At 46.0% G+C, this 16,317-nt stretch overlaps 1 protein-coding gene across 4 annotated transcripts; it reads left to right on the top strand.

The window, feature by feature from the left end:
- Nucleotides 1–8,127: 8,127 nt before the first annotated feature.
- Nucleotides 8,128–12,005, top strand: LOC117857565 (protein IQ-DOMAIN 3). 4 transcript variants are annotated; one of them, XM_034740295.2, is made up of 6 exons: nucleotides 8,128–8,370; nucleotides 9,403–9,524; nucleotides 9,618–9,998; nucleotides 10,393–10,614; nucleotides 10,840–10,959; nucleotides 11,094–12,005. In XM_034740295.2, exons 2-6 carry the CDS (start codon nucleotides 9,447–9,449, stop codon nucleotides 11,787–11,789), a joined length of 1,497 nt encoding a protein of 498 aa, XP_034596186.1. In that variant the 5' UTR covers nucleotides 8,128–8,370; nucleotides 9,403–9,446; the 3' UTR covers nucleotides 11,790–12,005. The 4 variants fall into 4 exon arrangements, with proteins under 4 accessions (XP_034596186.1, XP_034596185.1, XP_034596187.1 ...); XM_034740294.2 differs by lacking the exon at nucleotides 8,128–8,370 and adding an exon at nucleotides 8,377–8,571; XM_034740296.2 differs by lacking the exon at nucleotides 8,128–8,370 and adding an exon at nucleotides 8,377–8,615.
- Nucleotides 12,006–16,317: the final 4,312 nt, after the last annotated feature.

Below are 16,317 nucleotides of genomic sequence, written 5' to 3'. Positions count from 1 at the left end.
TTTCTATTTTGTATCTTGATTGTCGATCTAGTACCCTGCATACACATGATTCAAATAGTCCACGATGATAATCCATTTCATAATTGAAATAGTACACGATCCAAGTCCATTATATAAATCAAATAGTCTATGATAAACAACTCCATTACATAATTCAAATAGTCCACGATACAAGTCCATTACGGAAATCAAATCGTCCGCGATAAACAAGTCCATTACATAATTCAAATAGTCCACGATAAACAAGTCCATTACATAAATGAAATATTAAATGATACTAGTTCAAATCGACATCGAACAACAACTCATCATCAGCCCAAACATCCTGCACATCATGTTCATTATCTGTTGCGATGTCCTTGCCCTTGGAGTCAATTTGGACGCCCTTATCCGAGACGTGGCCCACATCCTGTAGCTTAGCCTTGCCCTTGGTGTCATAGGCAACATACTGCACCTTGGCCTTGCCCTTTGCATCATAGGGAACATCCTTGTCTTTCCTTTCCTTAGGTAAGTCACACACAAGTGCCTTCATTGCCTCCATTTGCGCTTCCCTTACCATACCTTCCATTTCCTCCCTAGTATTTTCAGCCACTTCATCTGTGCTATCTTTAGACCCTTCATCTTTAGGCAATTCACCCACAAGTGCCTTCACTGCCTGCAACTGTGCCAACTTTGCAACTATTCTAGCCCCCTTCAAATCGATGCCTCTTTTGTTCGCCGCCAACAGTTGGAAGTACTCTTCCATTGACCCTTTAGGAAAGATCTTTGTTGGATCAAACTCATTCCAATCATGAAGCCACTTCTCCCTCCTCATACGCTTGTCATCTTTCCTCTCCTCCTCCTCCTTCCACCTCTTCCTTATTCTCTCATCCGCATTAAGTGGCCATCGATACTTGCTTCTATTCCTCCTCCAATATTGAATGAGTGACTCTCGAACCGCCTCCCCAAGTAGAACACTTTAACATACTTTCTCTTCTGCAATCTTATCTTTGCAAATGGGCCCAAACAACAAGTTATCTGATGGAATAGGAACATTGTGCTCTGTCCTTACTTCATTTTTCCTCTTGAATGTTTCTTCAGTTTTCAAACATTCCGAATAGCGCCCCAAATGTAGACGAAGTTGTTCCCTACCTAGAAAGGTCTCCCAATCACAAATCCTTCCCTCCTAAAAAAATAGGAAGGTCCATATGTACTCAAACAAATGCCTTTACCACATGAATGAGACTCGAAATAGAACAAATTAGGAAAGTAACTTTACCCAATAGTCTCCATAAGAGTTGCCACAATACCAACCATATCCAAGCTCCGACGAAACCACACCCCTACAAGCTAGTATCCCACACTTGCAACAAGGTCTAGGAGTCCTATCACATGGCCACTTCTCTTTAATAGTCTCGAATGCTTGCACCCACTCTTCTATTAGCCAATGGGACTTGGACCGTAGATGTACTGCTGAAAATCACATAGCGGCCATCCATCCTGCAGAACAAATGAAATCACATAGGTCAATGAAACAAATGCAACCATGATAACCGATCAAATGTGCCAATTTGCTTATACCTTACATGTGTTGTTAGCTTCCACCAAAATAATGGTGTGAAGTTCATGGGCAGCTCAAGATTAGGGTGTCGCAACTTACTTGGAACCCCACAATGGCATAATGGGGGGTTTGTAACATGCTGGCATGCAGCCTCCATCTTTTGCTCGTCCATCATTGGAGGTGGATTCGTTGGTGGTGGCACCCACCGTCTGAACTAATGATATGGCTGATTGACTGGTGGATCCTAGGGTCAAACTTGTTGGGCCCATCAATCCGTTGGTGGAAGTAACAAGGAAGTGATAGGATATCCATATGTATTCAATTCCCACTTTGTTGCGCATGTGTAGAACGCCCTTCCGGATGTAGTCTCATCCCTTGATTGCTTCAGCTGAGCTGAGATGCCACAATCACACATAGGGACTGGAAGAGGTGGGGGCACTTGTTCGTCCGCATCGCCCTCATGATATTCCTTGAAGTTACGCTTCCGTGACGCCATCTCCCTAAAAAATATGAAAATTTATTAGAACAATTGTATATGAAAAATAAATGAAGTGGAATTAACATGATGCAAAAAGTAAAAAAAACAAAGAATAAACATGTAATCCAAAGTTAATACCGTATTCGCACTCGTACTACTCCTAAGCCGCTTGTTCCTCTTGTGTTTGGGTAAATTTTTCGAACCCTGCTTGTGCCATTCAATGCAGTGAACCTCCCCATGGCAAACACTACAACGTGGCTTCACCTTGTTTTGGTTGAACTCTCCAAAACCATAAATATCGACGTCGTACCCACTTGACTGGTCCATCTCATTGCGCAGCCGCTTCTTCTTCCTCCTTCCAACCTTGGTTTTTTTTCCTGTCGTTGTCAGGAATGTAGTCATGGCCATTGTACTTCGGCCAATGCATCTCATCTAAAATAGGCTTGAAACGAGACTCCCATATTTTCAATACTATACTAAGAATATAGTTGTGTCATGCATGCCGGTGATAGGTGGAACACCCCTCTCACACGGTATGCGGCGATCATATGAGAGCATGGAACATGCAACAACTATGGGACACATCACGTGCAAGTCACACTTGAGAGGTCAACTTTATAGATGCGCCCACCTGTCATCTCACCACCAATAGTTAAAGCGGAAGCCATCCTAACCAAATACACATACAATGTAGGATCGAACAACTCGGCCGACATGCTTGCTGCTTTCTTGCCTTCTGTTGCTAAGTGCTTCGTTGCTCCTTTCCCCCATAGAATTTGGTTCAGTCGCCGATCAATTTGAGCCCTTTATTTTGCTCACCTACGCACCAAATATGAATTAACCTTGTAGAAATTGAACTCCACAATAGCAGATACTGGCATAGCATGGACGCCTTTGAGGACCTTGTTTAACACTTCAGATATATTTGTATTTTGCACACCATATCTAGCACCATTGTCAAATGCATTGGGCCACTTATGCTTGTTCTCCATTTTCTCCTCCAACCACTCCGTGGCTTCTTCATTCATCATTCCTTTCAGTTTTCGTAGCCTAACGTCAAACATTCTCTCCGTCTTGGTTGCACAAACCAATTTGAGCTGTTTTATTACTTTCTTGTTCTTGTGCATGTGCCGTAGCCTTCCATGTAATCCTCAACTGCATTTAGGATTCTTTGGTGGCGGTCTGATATTATGCATACCCTCCTATCACGCCCAACAACATCCCGACGGACCAAATGTAAGAACCATGATAAGTTATCGTTATTCTCACCCTCAATGAAGGAAAATGCAAGGGGGATCAATCGGTCCTCACCATCCATACCAGTGGCGATCAACAAAACACCCATATACTTTCCAGTTAGAAATGTGCCATCAACGCTTATCACCGGCTTGCAATGCTTGAATGCCTGTACACATTGGGGGAAGCACCGATACACCCGTTCCAAAACAGGCTTCATGACGCCATTGTGTAGCTCCTCATTACCAGTTGTGTAAGTGTACCACTTTGTACCCGAGTTGTAGCGTGCTATTGCTTGTAAGATTTTTGGAACCCTACCATAAGCGTCCTTCCAATCACCCCACAACATGGCTATAGCATGCTGCTTAGCCCTCCAAGCTTTTCCATACTTTACCACATAATTTGTGAATCCTTTGATGGTTCCACGATGGCTATAGAAACATCGTGATCCGCATGAACAAGTGAAGTGATCTGTCTTGCAATGTAACGAGCCGTGCACTGAGAATGCTCCTGTGCGACCTCAGACGTCCCACATGTATGAGGTTGAATAACTCTAGTGATCCTCCATTTCTGCCTATCATCAGGTACTGGACGCGCCTACATCGTCTAGTCACAACCATGTTGGCAATGAATCATGTATCTAATTTTGACCAATGAATGAACCACATCATATGACCTATGGTGCTACACCGAGTAATCCCTTAAGAAAAACTTCAACTCCTCCAAACTATCGAATCTCATTCCCTTCTCTATAAACAACTCACCACTGTCGGATTTAACTTCAGTAAGGCGTAACCTAGAATCATAATAAGCCTTCCTTGGAACCGAATTGAATATGGAAACTTCAGGTACATGTACATGTACAGCTTCCAACTGCCTCAGCTCAGTCAGAGTGAATTGTGGCAACCGAATTTCAGAAAGAGTACGTATTGATCCTCTTAGTACCTCATCCACCATCTCATTAAATAATGGAGTAGCTTGGCCCACCGGACTTGGTTCAAGTATAGGACTACTTTGCAACATAGGTGTTGGTTGTGAGATTGGAGTTGGAATGGATTGCACAACAAGTGTTGGTTGCGTCATTGGAGTTGGAATGGATTGCACCACAGGTGTTGGTTGCGTCATTGGAGTTGGAATTGATTGCACCACATGTGTTGGTTCTGGCACCATATCATTAGCTGATGGTCTCGCTTCATCAACAAATGAGACTTGATCTTCCCAACCATTTCCAATATCATCTTCACCACCACTTTGTTCTTCTTTAGAGCCCACAGATATATCATCCTCATCCTCATCCAGTCGATATTTAAACCCGGCAACCTACCGAGGGGGGTGCTCGAGGTAGTGTTTTGGTTAGTGGGGCTCGTCGAAATTAGGAACTCGAAGGTAAACGTAAACACACGATTTAGATAGGTCCGGGCCGCTAGATTGTGTAATACCCTACGTCCTGTGTGTTGGTTGGATTGAATTATTTTGGAGAGGGTCCCTGCCTCACCTTATATTGCCGGGGGCAGGGTTACACGTCGGTTGGTTACAAAAATACTAGTCGGATATGACTAAACGGATTCTACTCTTATTACAACGAGTACTTTCGTACTCCTCGACTAGTTCCTATCTTTTGATGTAGACTACGCCGTCCTGCGCCATGGTATCCATGTCAGATGCGTCTCGGTGTCCAGCCCCATATTTAGGACTATCCAAACCTTTAGGTGGACCCATATATGTATGTATGACACATTCTTATCATCCTCCAAGTCAACAACTTCAAAATTATTGTTTACTTTACATGTATCAAAGTCACCTTCATCACCACTACCATTTGAACTATGAGAACAATTATCATCACCATCCTCTTCATCATCCTGTTCCTCATCAACATTATTGCCCGGTAACATATCTTCTTGAGTTAAGTGTTCGATGGGCTCATCGCTATATGGAGATATACACCGAGGATAAACATCCACAACTAACTCGGCCTAAGCAACTTGAGAACCTTTCACCAACTCCTTATAAAATAATCAATCATCATCACATGCAAGTGGCATCAACACATAGTGAGATCTTTTGTCACCGACATCAAACGTTCCACGAATCCTTAAATCCTCTTCCTGATTTCCAACTTTGAACAAAGAATTTACTCGGCCCATTATATCATCAAATGTTGGAGGACTATCATATCTTGCTACTCGTTGCCTCATTCTTGCAAACTCTCCATTATCATCAACCGTGCCACCCGAGAAAAAATAAATTAAACGATCCATCTACATACAACCACCAAATTAAATTAATTACATGAGTTCCTTACAACTTCTACATTACCAAATAATAATGAAGATTATTTTCTAAAGAATTATTTATAAATCACATTACCCAAATTAACATATCGAAATCCTACCATGCAAGAGAAACTACACGATAGGAAGGGGTTACCATCAACCATTTGCATGATACAACACAACTAATCATAGCCGATTCGTACTCAATCCAAAGTTCCAACTCATATCATACATAAAACCTAACCACCTCATATCCAACTAAAACAACGGAATCGAGAAAAAACTAATTGGTTAGAGTGGAGGAGTTACCTTCTCGGAGCAATTTCCCTTTATTTCCCCTTCGAATCAGGTGAGGGATGGAGTGGATCTAGAGGGGGCAGGAGTGGGGGCGGCACCATGAGAGGGAGAGAGCTTGGGCTAGAGCTGGGAGGGTAAGGGAGGAAGTGGGGAGGGAGAAAAAAAAGGATATGGTGGGCCTTGTGTGTATTGAGCTAAGTTGCGCCACGTCGCCTGGCGCGACTCAGTCGCACTAAAGCATGTGGCGCGACTCACCCTGTCCAGCTCAGCGGCCAACTCGACCACCCCGTGCGCTAGCGTGGAGGGCCAGTCGCGTCACATACACTGGTGTAACTCAGTTATTAGTCGTGCCGAGTGGCGTGGCACAATCAAAATAGATACTTTTTGGAATTTTAGTTTAGTCTAGGCTATTTTTAAAATTTTAGATTGAAAAGGTTAAAATTAAAAAAAAATTCCGACGTCTAGGACGCCGCGCGAGCTGGCGGGCGGAGTAAAAAACTCACGTAGGCAACGGATCACTTCATCCTCACTGACACCGACGCTATTCTAATCATATGACGTGCCATCGCCACCCGTTCCATCGGAATCCATTGGCCTTGCGGGTGTTTGGGAGGAGGGGGCTAAATTTTAGCCCCCGTCGCATCGAATGTTTGGACACTAATTAGGAGTATTAAACCTAGACTAATTACAAAAACTAATTACACAACCTCGAGGCTAAATCGCGAGACGAATCTATCAAGCCTAATTAGTTCATGATTTAACAATGTGGTGCTACAGTAACCATTCGCTAATGATGGATTAATTAGTCTTAATAGATTCATCTCACGATTTAGCCTAAGGGTTCTACAATTAGTTTTGTAATTAGCTTAGGGGCTGTTTGGCTCCAAGGTGCTAAAATTTAGCACCCGTCACATCGGATGTTTGATACTAATTAGGAGTATTAAACATAGGCTAATTACAAAACTAATTGCACAGATGGAGTCTAATTCGCGAGACGAATCTATTAAGCCTAATTAGTCCATGATTTGATAATGTGGTGCTACAGTAACCATTTGCTAATGATGGATTAATTAGGCTTAATAGATTCGTCTCGCGAATTAGACTCCATCAGTGCAATTAGTTTTGTAATTAGCTCATGTTTAATCCTCCTAATTAGCATCCGAACATTCGATGTGACACTGCTAAAGTTTAGCACCTGCTATCCAAACACCCCTTATATTTAGTCCTCCTAATTAATATCCGAACTGATGTGACATGATTTAGTCGTGGTATCAAACGCCCCCTCGTTCTCGTCTCCTCCCCGCTCGCCTCTCGAAACATGGGCAGTAAAGAATGGCAGGCAGGCAGGCAAAAAACTGCGAAACGTACAAAGGCCAACAGCGTTTCTACAGGTACTGCATCATCAACTGACAAAGCTGTAAAAAACGGCCGCGCGAAGCCTTTCCAGGCTTTTCCACTCTTGGAACGTTTTATGGCCGAGTTGTCGTAAATACCTCATTTAACGCCCGGCATTTAACGGGAGCAAGTTGGAACGGTGCTGGTGGGGCTCCTTCAACCGACGGAAAATACGTAGCCCTGCTGCAGTTAGTACTTGTGGGCGCGTCGGGGTACTTCCGTACTACATGGCGTTGCCCATGCCCACGGCACAGTGCCGCCCGGAGCAACCCCCGCCTGCGTCCATGACGTGTGGGCCACGAGCCGGCGGCCGGCCAGCTGCGGCCGCGGGGCTATGTGGTGTGATTGATGCCTGCAGCTCCCAGCCAGATCCGTTCCTATAAACCAGACTTTCGGTGGCCAGGCTGAGCAAGACTATTGGTTTGGTGGTATGAATCTACATGTATAGGTTACAAAGAGTAAGTAATTGGTTGTTTGAATATCTGCATCTCTCACCTCTATAACATGCAGGCCACGTGTTCCTGCGCGCATCACGTGAGTTAGGTTTTGAAGAAACGCTCAATCTCTCTGCACGGCGGGAATCTGGCCGGAAGCTTGACCCAACTCCTAGCGCAGCCATCCAAACGATCTTGCATCCTGGGAGCTTGGACGCAGCATCCGATCACGCCCATGCTGAATCTGACCGGCCGCAGCCAAGCGGCCAAAGCCGTTAACGTCTTCTGCTCGTACGACCAGTCGTCGCAACCGGCTAACGTCTTCTGCCGCGACTGGTCCGCGGCCGCGGGGGCCCCAGCTGTCATAGTCTCCCTTGACGGGGGTCCGCCCCGCTGCCAATAAGAGTGCAGCAGGACAGCGGCCTTTCGGCTGGCACCGGGAGCGTGACCGTCACGAGGGGGCGAAGCCGGGAAGGAAGGAGATCGAGAGCGGGCTCAGTCGCCGCCCCACCGCACCCCACCTCCGGCTGCTCGCCTTCCCAGCCGCCGTGGTCCGCGGCTTCAGGCGGGGCCACGGACCCCGGTGGGGGTGAACAGCGCGGGACGGGGTCGCCGTCGGGGCGGTGGGGTGGGCGAATCGATCCTGCGTGCGCGGGTGGGCTGGCTGGCCGATAAAAGGGGGAGCTTTTGGACTGGTGAGGAAAGTGAGAAAAGGTGTGGGCTGCTTGCCATTCCTTGCCTTTTCGTATTTTTTCTTTCCGTCCCCGGTTTATTTTTTCTTCGTCCTGGATGGCGCTGGTCGCGGGTTTGATCTGACTGAGCCGTAGAGGCGGTGGTAAGAGGTCCGTGCGGTGGGCGGTGGCTTCCGAGGGCGACCAGAGTTAGGTCCTTGGCGCCTTCAGTTGGGTGAGGAAGGTGAGGGGCTCAGGGCTTTCGGTGGTTGCTTGCTTGCTTCCGAGGTGAAAGCTTGCCTTTCTCGTGGTAAAATCGGATCTTTTGGGGGGTTTTGCGCCCAGCTGTTTGATTCTTCTTGGCTGGCTTTGCCCGCGGCTTTGTTTTGGGGTTTTGCTGGGTTGATTTCTTCGCGATTGTGGAAGGAGAGGGGTGCGGCGGGTGCCTTAAGCACAACTGCGAGGGTTTCTCTGGGGTAGCATCCAGTCTTCCCGTTTGTGATTCGACCTTCTGGTGAGTTTTTGGCCCCGCTAAACGATTTATCGAGTTCCAGTGCCGAAGGATAGAGAGCCCCACACGAAGCTTGGTTTGTGTGCACAGCTGGCCTTTCTTTTGGAATGAAGTTGCCATTTATGGCGAAGAATTGTGCGTTGGCGAATGTTTTGTGTTCATCCTCTATTTGTACACATGGGCTAAATTCCATCTTTTCTTTTTCTACTCAATTCAGTCTATTTGGTGTGTTGTTATCGGGATACCATTCTTATCCTGCTAGTTTGGGGTGTGTTTTTTTCTGTTCAACATGGAGCAGCTTGAAGTTGATTTTGTCGTCGATTTGTGGTTGAACTTAGCATATCTTTTGGTAATATGACTTTTTGTTGATTTTTACTCCTGATGCATGAATTACTGTACGGGGAGCAGAACCTCTTATCTTTATTACTGCTGATCTTGTCGTGTGCTCGATCATGTTTTGGTTTCGGTTGCGAAGATAAGATTCCGCTGGTCAAGTATTTTGGTTACAGCCTTTTTCTAGTAGAGTCATTGTTACTGAACCTTGATCCGTTCTTGCACTTGCAGGCTTGCAGCTGAGACATTAAATACACAGTAATAGAACACAAAGAATGGGTAAGAAAGGAAAGTGGTTTAGTGCGGTGAAGAAAGTCTTCAGCTCCTCTGATCCATCTGGAAAGGAAGCAAAGGTATGTCAAAATTCCCAACTTCACAAGAAAAAATGTCCACTTGTCATCAGACTTTTATCATTTCAATCTGTGTGACCTTTGTCTTCTATGAAGGCTGAGGAGGCGGACAAGTCAAAATCCAGGAGGAGATGGCCATTTGGAAAGTGTAGGCACTCTGATCCTTCAACCTCAACTGCGTCAGGGACTGCTCCAGTAGCTCCGTTGCCGCAGCCGCCACCACCACAACCTGCTCAGTCACACTCTCAGGAAATTAGAGATGTCAAGCCAGTTGAAACAGACAGTGAGCAGAACAAGCATGCCTACTCTGTTGCGCTTGCATCTGCTGTTGCTGCAGAAGCTGCTGCAGTTGCTGCCCAGGCCGCTGCTGAGGTTGTCCGCCTCACAGCAGTTACCTCGACCGCACCAAAAATGCCTGCTAATTCAAGGGAAGAGCTTGCTGCCATCAAAATTCAAACTGCCTTCAGGGGTTATCTGGTAATTCTTCTGCACCTGTAGGTCATTTACTAATGGCTTCTGTTATCTTGTTTGAGTCGTTGGACTAGCCGTATAATAAGACAATTAGGTCTTGTGACTGCTGCCTGTCACTATCTTGAAACTTATGGGCACTTGAGTCCATGCACGTAAGCTAACCGCTGGGTTAATATTTTGCAAGACATCTGATTTGGTTGGTAAAGAGTTGCTGTCTAATTCATCATTGTGTATGTGTACGATTTGTTCATTTCACGATACAGCCAAGATTTCACTTGCAGGTCGTTTTCAAAGTTATATCTGTTTGATGTTTCCAATGTTTTGGCACTAAAGAGATGTTAATGCTAATGTAACAGCTGAAAAAAACAAAGATAATAAATTTGCAAAATATCCTTTTTAGGCAAGGAGAGCATTGCGGGCACTAAGAGGGCTAGTTAGATTGAAGTCGCTTGTTGATGGAAATGCTGTCAAGCGTCAAACTGCTCACACTTTGCATTGCACACAAACGATGGCAAGAGTCCAAACTAAAATCTACTCTAGAAGGGTGAAGCTGGAGGAGGAAAAACAGGCTCTTCAGAGGCAGCTCCAATTGAAACATCAAAGAGAGCTTGAGAAAATGAAGGTGAGCATGCCATTTCGATATCAATATCTAAGCTACATTGTTATTTAGGAAAAAGATAATGATTTTCCCTATTTTCGGAAGAAAGAGTTAGAGTTATACCATAGTCAAAATAACAGTCACATTGAAGTAGATTTTTCTTTGGAGAGATGATGGTAATCAGAATTTTGCAATCATATAATAGGACAGTCCTGATATAACAGATCTCGGACACTACTTTCTTATCAGATTGATGAAGACTGGGATCACAGTCATCAATCCAAAGAGCAAATTGAGGCCAGCCTAATTATGAAGCAGGAAGCTGCACTAAGACGAGAAAGAGCACTCGCATATGCATTTTCTCACCAGGTAAGTTGTCACTTCTGTTTCTGTTTAGTTCCTATTTTTCTTGTTTACTCATTCTTAACATCTGTATCTACAGCGACATGTTCAATGCATGTTGCTCTGTTTCTCACTCTTTCCTGTTTCTTCTTCTTATGCAGTGGAGGAATTCTGGTCGAACTATAACCCCAACTTTCACGGAACCTGGGAATCCTAACTGGGGCTGGAGCTGGATGGAACGCTGGATGTCAGCAAGACCTTGGGAGAGCCGATTGGCTGCATCAGATAAAGATCCTAAAGAGCGTACTCTGACAAAGAATCCCAGCACCAGTGCTGTTCGAACGTCTGTACCCCGTGCCATCTCAATCCAGAGACCAGCAACACCAAACAAATCAAGCCGTCCACCAAGCCGGCAATCACCTTCAACTCCGCCATCAAAGGCCCCATCTACCTCAGGAAAGATCAGGCCGGCAAGTCCAAGGGGCAGCTGGCTGTACAAGGAGGATGACCTGAGGAGCATCACAAGCATACGTTCTGAACGCCCAAGGAGGCAGAGCACAGGTGGAGGCTCGGTCAGGGATGATGCAAGCCTGACGAGCACACCACCTCTCCCCAGTTACATGCAGTCAACAGAGTCTGCAAGGGCAAAGTCTCGATACCGCAGCTTATTGACTGAGAAGCTTGAGGTTTCGGACCGAGCACCTCTGGTCCATTCGGTTGTTAAGAAGCGCCTGTCCTTCCCTATCATGGACAAACCGAGCGGTGCACCAGTAGATAAGCCAAAGGAAAGGGCGAGACGCCATTCTGACCCTCCGAAGGTCGATCCTACAACGCTGAAGGATGCCCCTGTTGCCTGATCAGGCCTTGTGATTGTTAGGTTTCGTGCTCTTTTAACACTCCATGATGTATTTTTTAAGATAGATTGTTTTCTGTGTAATGCATGATTTGTCTGGTTATTTTGAGAGTTGAGACAATTCTAACAGGACATGGGGTACTCCCTGTAGGTTGTTACGTGTGATGCTAATACTGTGTGAGGTTGCCTTTCAATGTATGATATGACGGTTTGACAGACTTGTTAACGTGTGAATGCTGCAATTAATTCCTAAGAGCCCTTACCGTTGCCATATCTGAATGTTCGTTGTGTAAGATATTGTATGTGTGATTTCGATCATTTCATGTACTATCTTGCGTGCGGGTGGCAATCCATGTGTTCCTTAACAGAATTCAATCCGATTTCTTCTGGATTAGCACCGGGAAGAAGTTACGCCACCATGAGCAGGAGTGATCTCCTCGCTTCTGAAGTGGATTACAGATTTACATACATAGAAATAACTCCGCGCGACCGCCTCTGTACTTGTAACTGTCAGTCGGTCCCAATTGGGGGATTGGGATCGCCATCTGCCTGCTATGGATTTGAGCTCCAAGCGATTCACTGAATTTAATCCAAAGAGAGCACGAACATCGTGTACAATCTACCCAGGTTTCTTTGCAAGTAACCAAACCTCTGTCTCTGAGCACGAATCGATCAGAAGAACAACGTTGGCGACGATTAAAAAAAAAACAACCCTAGTGTAAAGCCCATACTAACTTGGGCCAGCCCATCTTTGTGTTGATCATTTTACTTCAAGTGAGAGGAATTTTTTTTACTTTTATATATTTTTTTACGATTTTGTAGAAATAAATAGTCGAACTAAAAATCTGCAAAATTAGACCTATACCGTCGGACCAAACGGCAGTAGGGGTCCTTTCGCCGGTTGAAACAGCGGAAGAGTGCCGGCTAGCATGTGCACCGTGTTTCGCCGGCTGAAACGACGATATGAGCGAACGGCCGTAAGGCGGCCTACCGCCGTTTCAGGCGGCGGTAAGTGCCTGCAGCACAGTTTCAACCGGCTATAACTCTATTTTAATTATTTTTCCTTTATTTTTATGATATTTATGAAAGTAAATTATGTAGTTCCATTGCAATATGAAACTTCGTAATTTGAGGCTATACCTCTATTTTAAATATTATTCCTTTAATTTTTTATGATATTTTTGGAACTAAAATACGTAAATTCGTAATTTGAGAGAGGTAGAGTGATTGAACGAAATAACTGAAAATGATTTAACTCCCGGCCTAGATAAAGTAGTCTGCCAATGACCACACATCGTACGCTATACAATCGTACACATGAAACCCTGCATTGAAGTAAAAAAATAAAAGAGGTCATATGCACTAAATGCGTCCTCGCTTGAAACGAGGCTCACCGCGACCACGATCACGCCTCGCTACCCGCTGCGCAGCTCTAGTCTAGTACTGGTCGTACGTCAAGGGGTCCCGTGGGGCAACGTCGCGAGGCGGACGTCCTGCTGCGGCTGCAGGTGGTGTCGCGAAGTCCTAGGTTGTGTCCTGTGTAGCAGCCTCCGGGGTATCACGCAACTGCGAAGCACCGATCACGTCAGGCTCGGGTCTGAAAATTTCATCCACACATGCATGGATGTTGGACCTCTGTCCCTCCTTCTCGACGGAGTCCTCCGAAGCCCCTCAGCGGTCTGGCGAACCCTGTTATGCTAGCAAGGAAATGGTATTGTTAGTTTCGTTGCGTATTTGAAATGGAATAAAAAAACATGTATTCATCACGCACCATAGTGGCGTAGCTCTGTGCCTGGTGCAACAGAAGAGGGTTCCGCTCCACTGTAAGCTCCGTACATCTGCGGGGCTTTGTAAAGAAATTATTAGTTAGTAAGGTGAATTGGACAACATTTCGTTAATGGTGTACCACAAAATAACATTCACGTCCCTGTCGGGGGCACGTACTGCGGAACAGTGGACGGGCCGGCGGAGGCATGCCAAAACGGTGGTGGTGCCGGTGGGTCCTAGGATGGCCTGGCCGCTGGTGCATGTGCCTGTGGTGTAGTACAGGGGCTGGGGTACGGCGGACGAATGGGTGGCTGAAAAGATGTACCGGCCTGGTGGGTAGGAGGTGGAGAAGACGAACGAGGGTAGGCAGCCCGTGGTGGAAGCACGACGTCCCCGCGACCACCACAGCAGTTGACGGCCCTCAAGAACCTATTGCAGGCGCCTAAGACCCTTCTGTACAACGTCTCGTGCTGATGATTAGTCAGGTGCTACAAGTGCTCTATGCCGTACGTTAGCTCAGTGGCTACTTCTACAATAACGTCGTACTTTTGGAAAGAGAAAAGGGTTGAAGTTAGCCACACCACATGATGCAAGTTGAGTAACAAATATGATGAAGAAGCTTACCGCGACGTCGAAATTGACGTCCCTCGAGCACGGGTACGTCTGCGTGACAGGTGTGGTCTCCGTCGGTGGCTGACTCGAAACGTACGTGACCCGCGTCCTGGTCCTCAGCAAGAACCGCCGAAGGTATGCTGCGAAAGTGTCATTGTCGTGCGTTGTATTCAATGGTATTCAAATGAATACCCATTATTTTTGCACAAAAAATTCATATATATAATGTATACTAGGTATATGTATGGAAAATTAAAAATAAAGAAGCTAACACAGGTATTTCACACAAAAAGGCCTACTGGATGGCAACTTCACTCTCCCTGGCCCATTTGCCCCCCACGCCAACTGGCCCATTCCGCCCGCCCCCACTCAGCCCGTCAGCCGGTCAGCGCCACCCCCCACCCCCCACCCACGCGTTCCAGGGAGAGGCCTGTTGACGGTCAGTGCCGCACACAGGTCATAGGGGCTCCGCGCGAAACTAACCCTAGCGTCCGGTCGGCGGCGGTGCCCGGCGGCGGCGCCCAGCAGCGGCGGTGGGGAGCAGCCTGCGGCGGCGCACTAATCCCTTTCGGCTTCTACGCCCTGCGGCGGCGGCGGCAGGCGACCTGCGCGCAGCGCGCGGAGCGGTGGTGCCGCGGCGACCGGCGGGCCTCCGCGTCTCAACTCTTACGGCGTCACGGCGACTGGACTGCTCGGCGAGACCCCGTGTCCCCAACATGACAGTAATGTTCTATTCTTTCATTTGTAGGCATAGCTTTTCCTTCCAAGAAGCTCGTAACATAGAAATACTATATTGAAATACTAAATATGTACGTCTCTGTTCATATGGAGAAATATTGTAGTACTGTTGAAAATTTCTTCCTATCTTTGATGAAAATATCATTGCTCAGCAAATGTGCTTTCCCTAAAATCATTTAGGAGAACAATTATTTCAAGGAATAGTGCTGGAGAGATGAAAATCTCTGGCACAAGTTATTCTCTCTTTTCCCTCGTATGTTTGCTAAATTGAGCGATTGAATTAGCTTCGTATGTTTTTCCATTATATTGAGTCAGTCTCTCTTTAGTCTATCAATTTTTTTCCTTGCCATCTGCAATTTTGAATACCCATAGTCCAAATCCTGCGCCCGCCACTGCTCCTGCACCACCTCGTCTAAAGCGGTCGTCCACATCTCGCTCCACTGAACCATCCTCGGAGCCCACTTGACCCCAGCCCACCACCACCCTGATGGGTAGCCCTAATATAAGCATCATGCAGCGGGTTAGATAAGCGAAAAATCTTTATTGCAAGGAGAATGAAAAGGTAGGGTGTACCTGCGAACAGGGCCGAGACTGCTGACGTAACAGGAAGTGGGGACTGCTGGTACAGGCCAAACTGCCTCATGACACGGTGAACCGCGTAGTCCTCGATGTGGATGTCATAGACCAGTGGCCTTGTTATCCTCCAGTAGTCCATCTCTCGATGGCATAGCGAAGAGAGACCATGCGGGGCACAAGCATGACCTCGTCGATGGTGTAGAGTCTCCACCTCACGTCGGTGTCGACAAGAGTGTCGAACTCACCGACGAAGTCCGGATACGACTTCTTCGTCTGCACCCCAACCCATGATCCCTACAACAAATAAATTCACAATAAAGGTGATTGCTAATAACTAGAGGCAATGTACATTTTCCATAGCAAGTTCATGAATTTATTTCATCCTAAACAATATATCTGGTAAGATCATGAATTCAATGTGTTTAGTTAACATCAGAGTGAAATGATAAGATGCAACCACGCTAAGCAAAAATATTGAATTGTATCAATAGCAAAATAATGGACATATTTTTTTTGCACTTAACTTAATACTATAGGGATTATTTTTAATAATTATTTTTTTGTCAAAGGCATATTTTATTAAGATGGACAAGTGTTTAGATGATATGGAGAACAAAAAATCCATGTGAGCTTGTTAAAATGAAAGTATGCATCATATGAATTGAATAATTGCAGGTGAAGTACCGTACCTTCCTCAAGCATCACAACGACCCCATCATGAGTCTATCGACATCGTCGTGGTCGAAAGGCAGCTCCCGGTAGGGGGACATGTCAATCCGAGGCTACCCAATCGGGAAGCGCTTGTACGACTACAGTTGAAGCAGCAATGGGCAGCCAAG

The sequence above is a fragment of the Setaria viridis genome, chromosome 5 (genome assembly GCF_005286985.2).
Source record: "Setaria viridis chromosome 5, Setaria_viridis_v4.0, whole genome shotgun sequence".
Classification (NCBI taxonomy): domain Eukaryota; kingdom Viridiplantae; phylum Streptophyta; class Magnoliopsida; order Poales; family Poaceae; genus Setaria; species Setaria viridis.
The sequence above is the reverse complement of the archived record's forward strand: the minus strand, read 5'-3'. Positions and strand labels throughout refer to the sequence as shown.

Bases quoted from the DNA above. Each gene is read 5' to 3' on its own strand.
- LOC117857565 (XM_034740295.2), top strand. From the start codon at position 9,447: ATGGGTAAGAAAGGAAAGTGGTTTAGTGCGGTGAAGAAAGTCTTCAGC. The intron at 9,525-9,617 runs GTATGTCAAAAT...TCTTCTATGAAG, and splicing joins CATCTGGAAAGGAAGCAAAG to GCTGAGGAGGCGGACAAGTC. The intron at 10,960-11,093 runs GTAAGTTGTCAC...CTTCTTATGCAG, and splicing joins CATATGCATTTTCTCACCAG to TGGAGGAATTCTGGTCGAAC.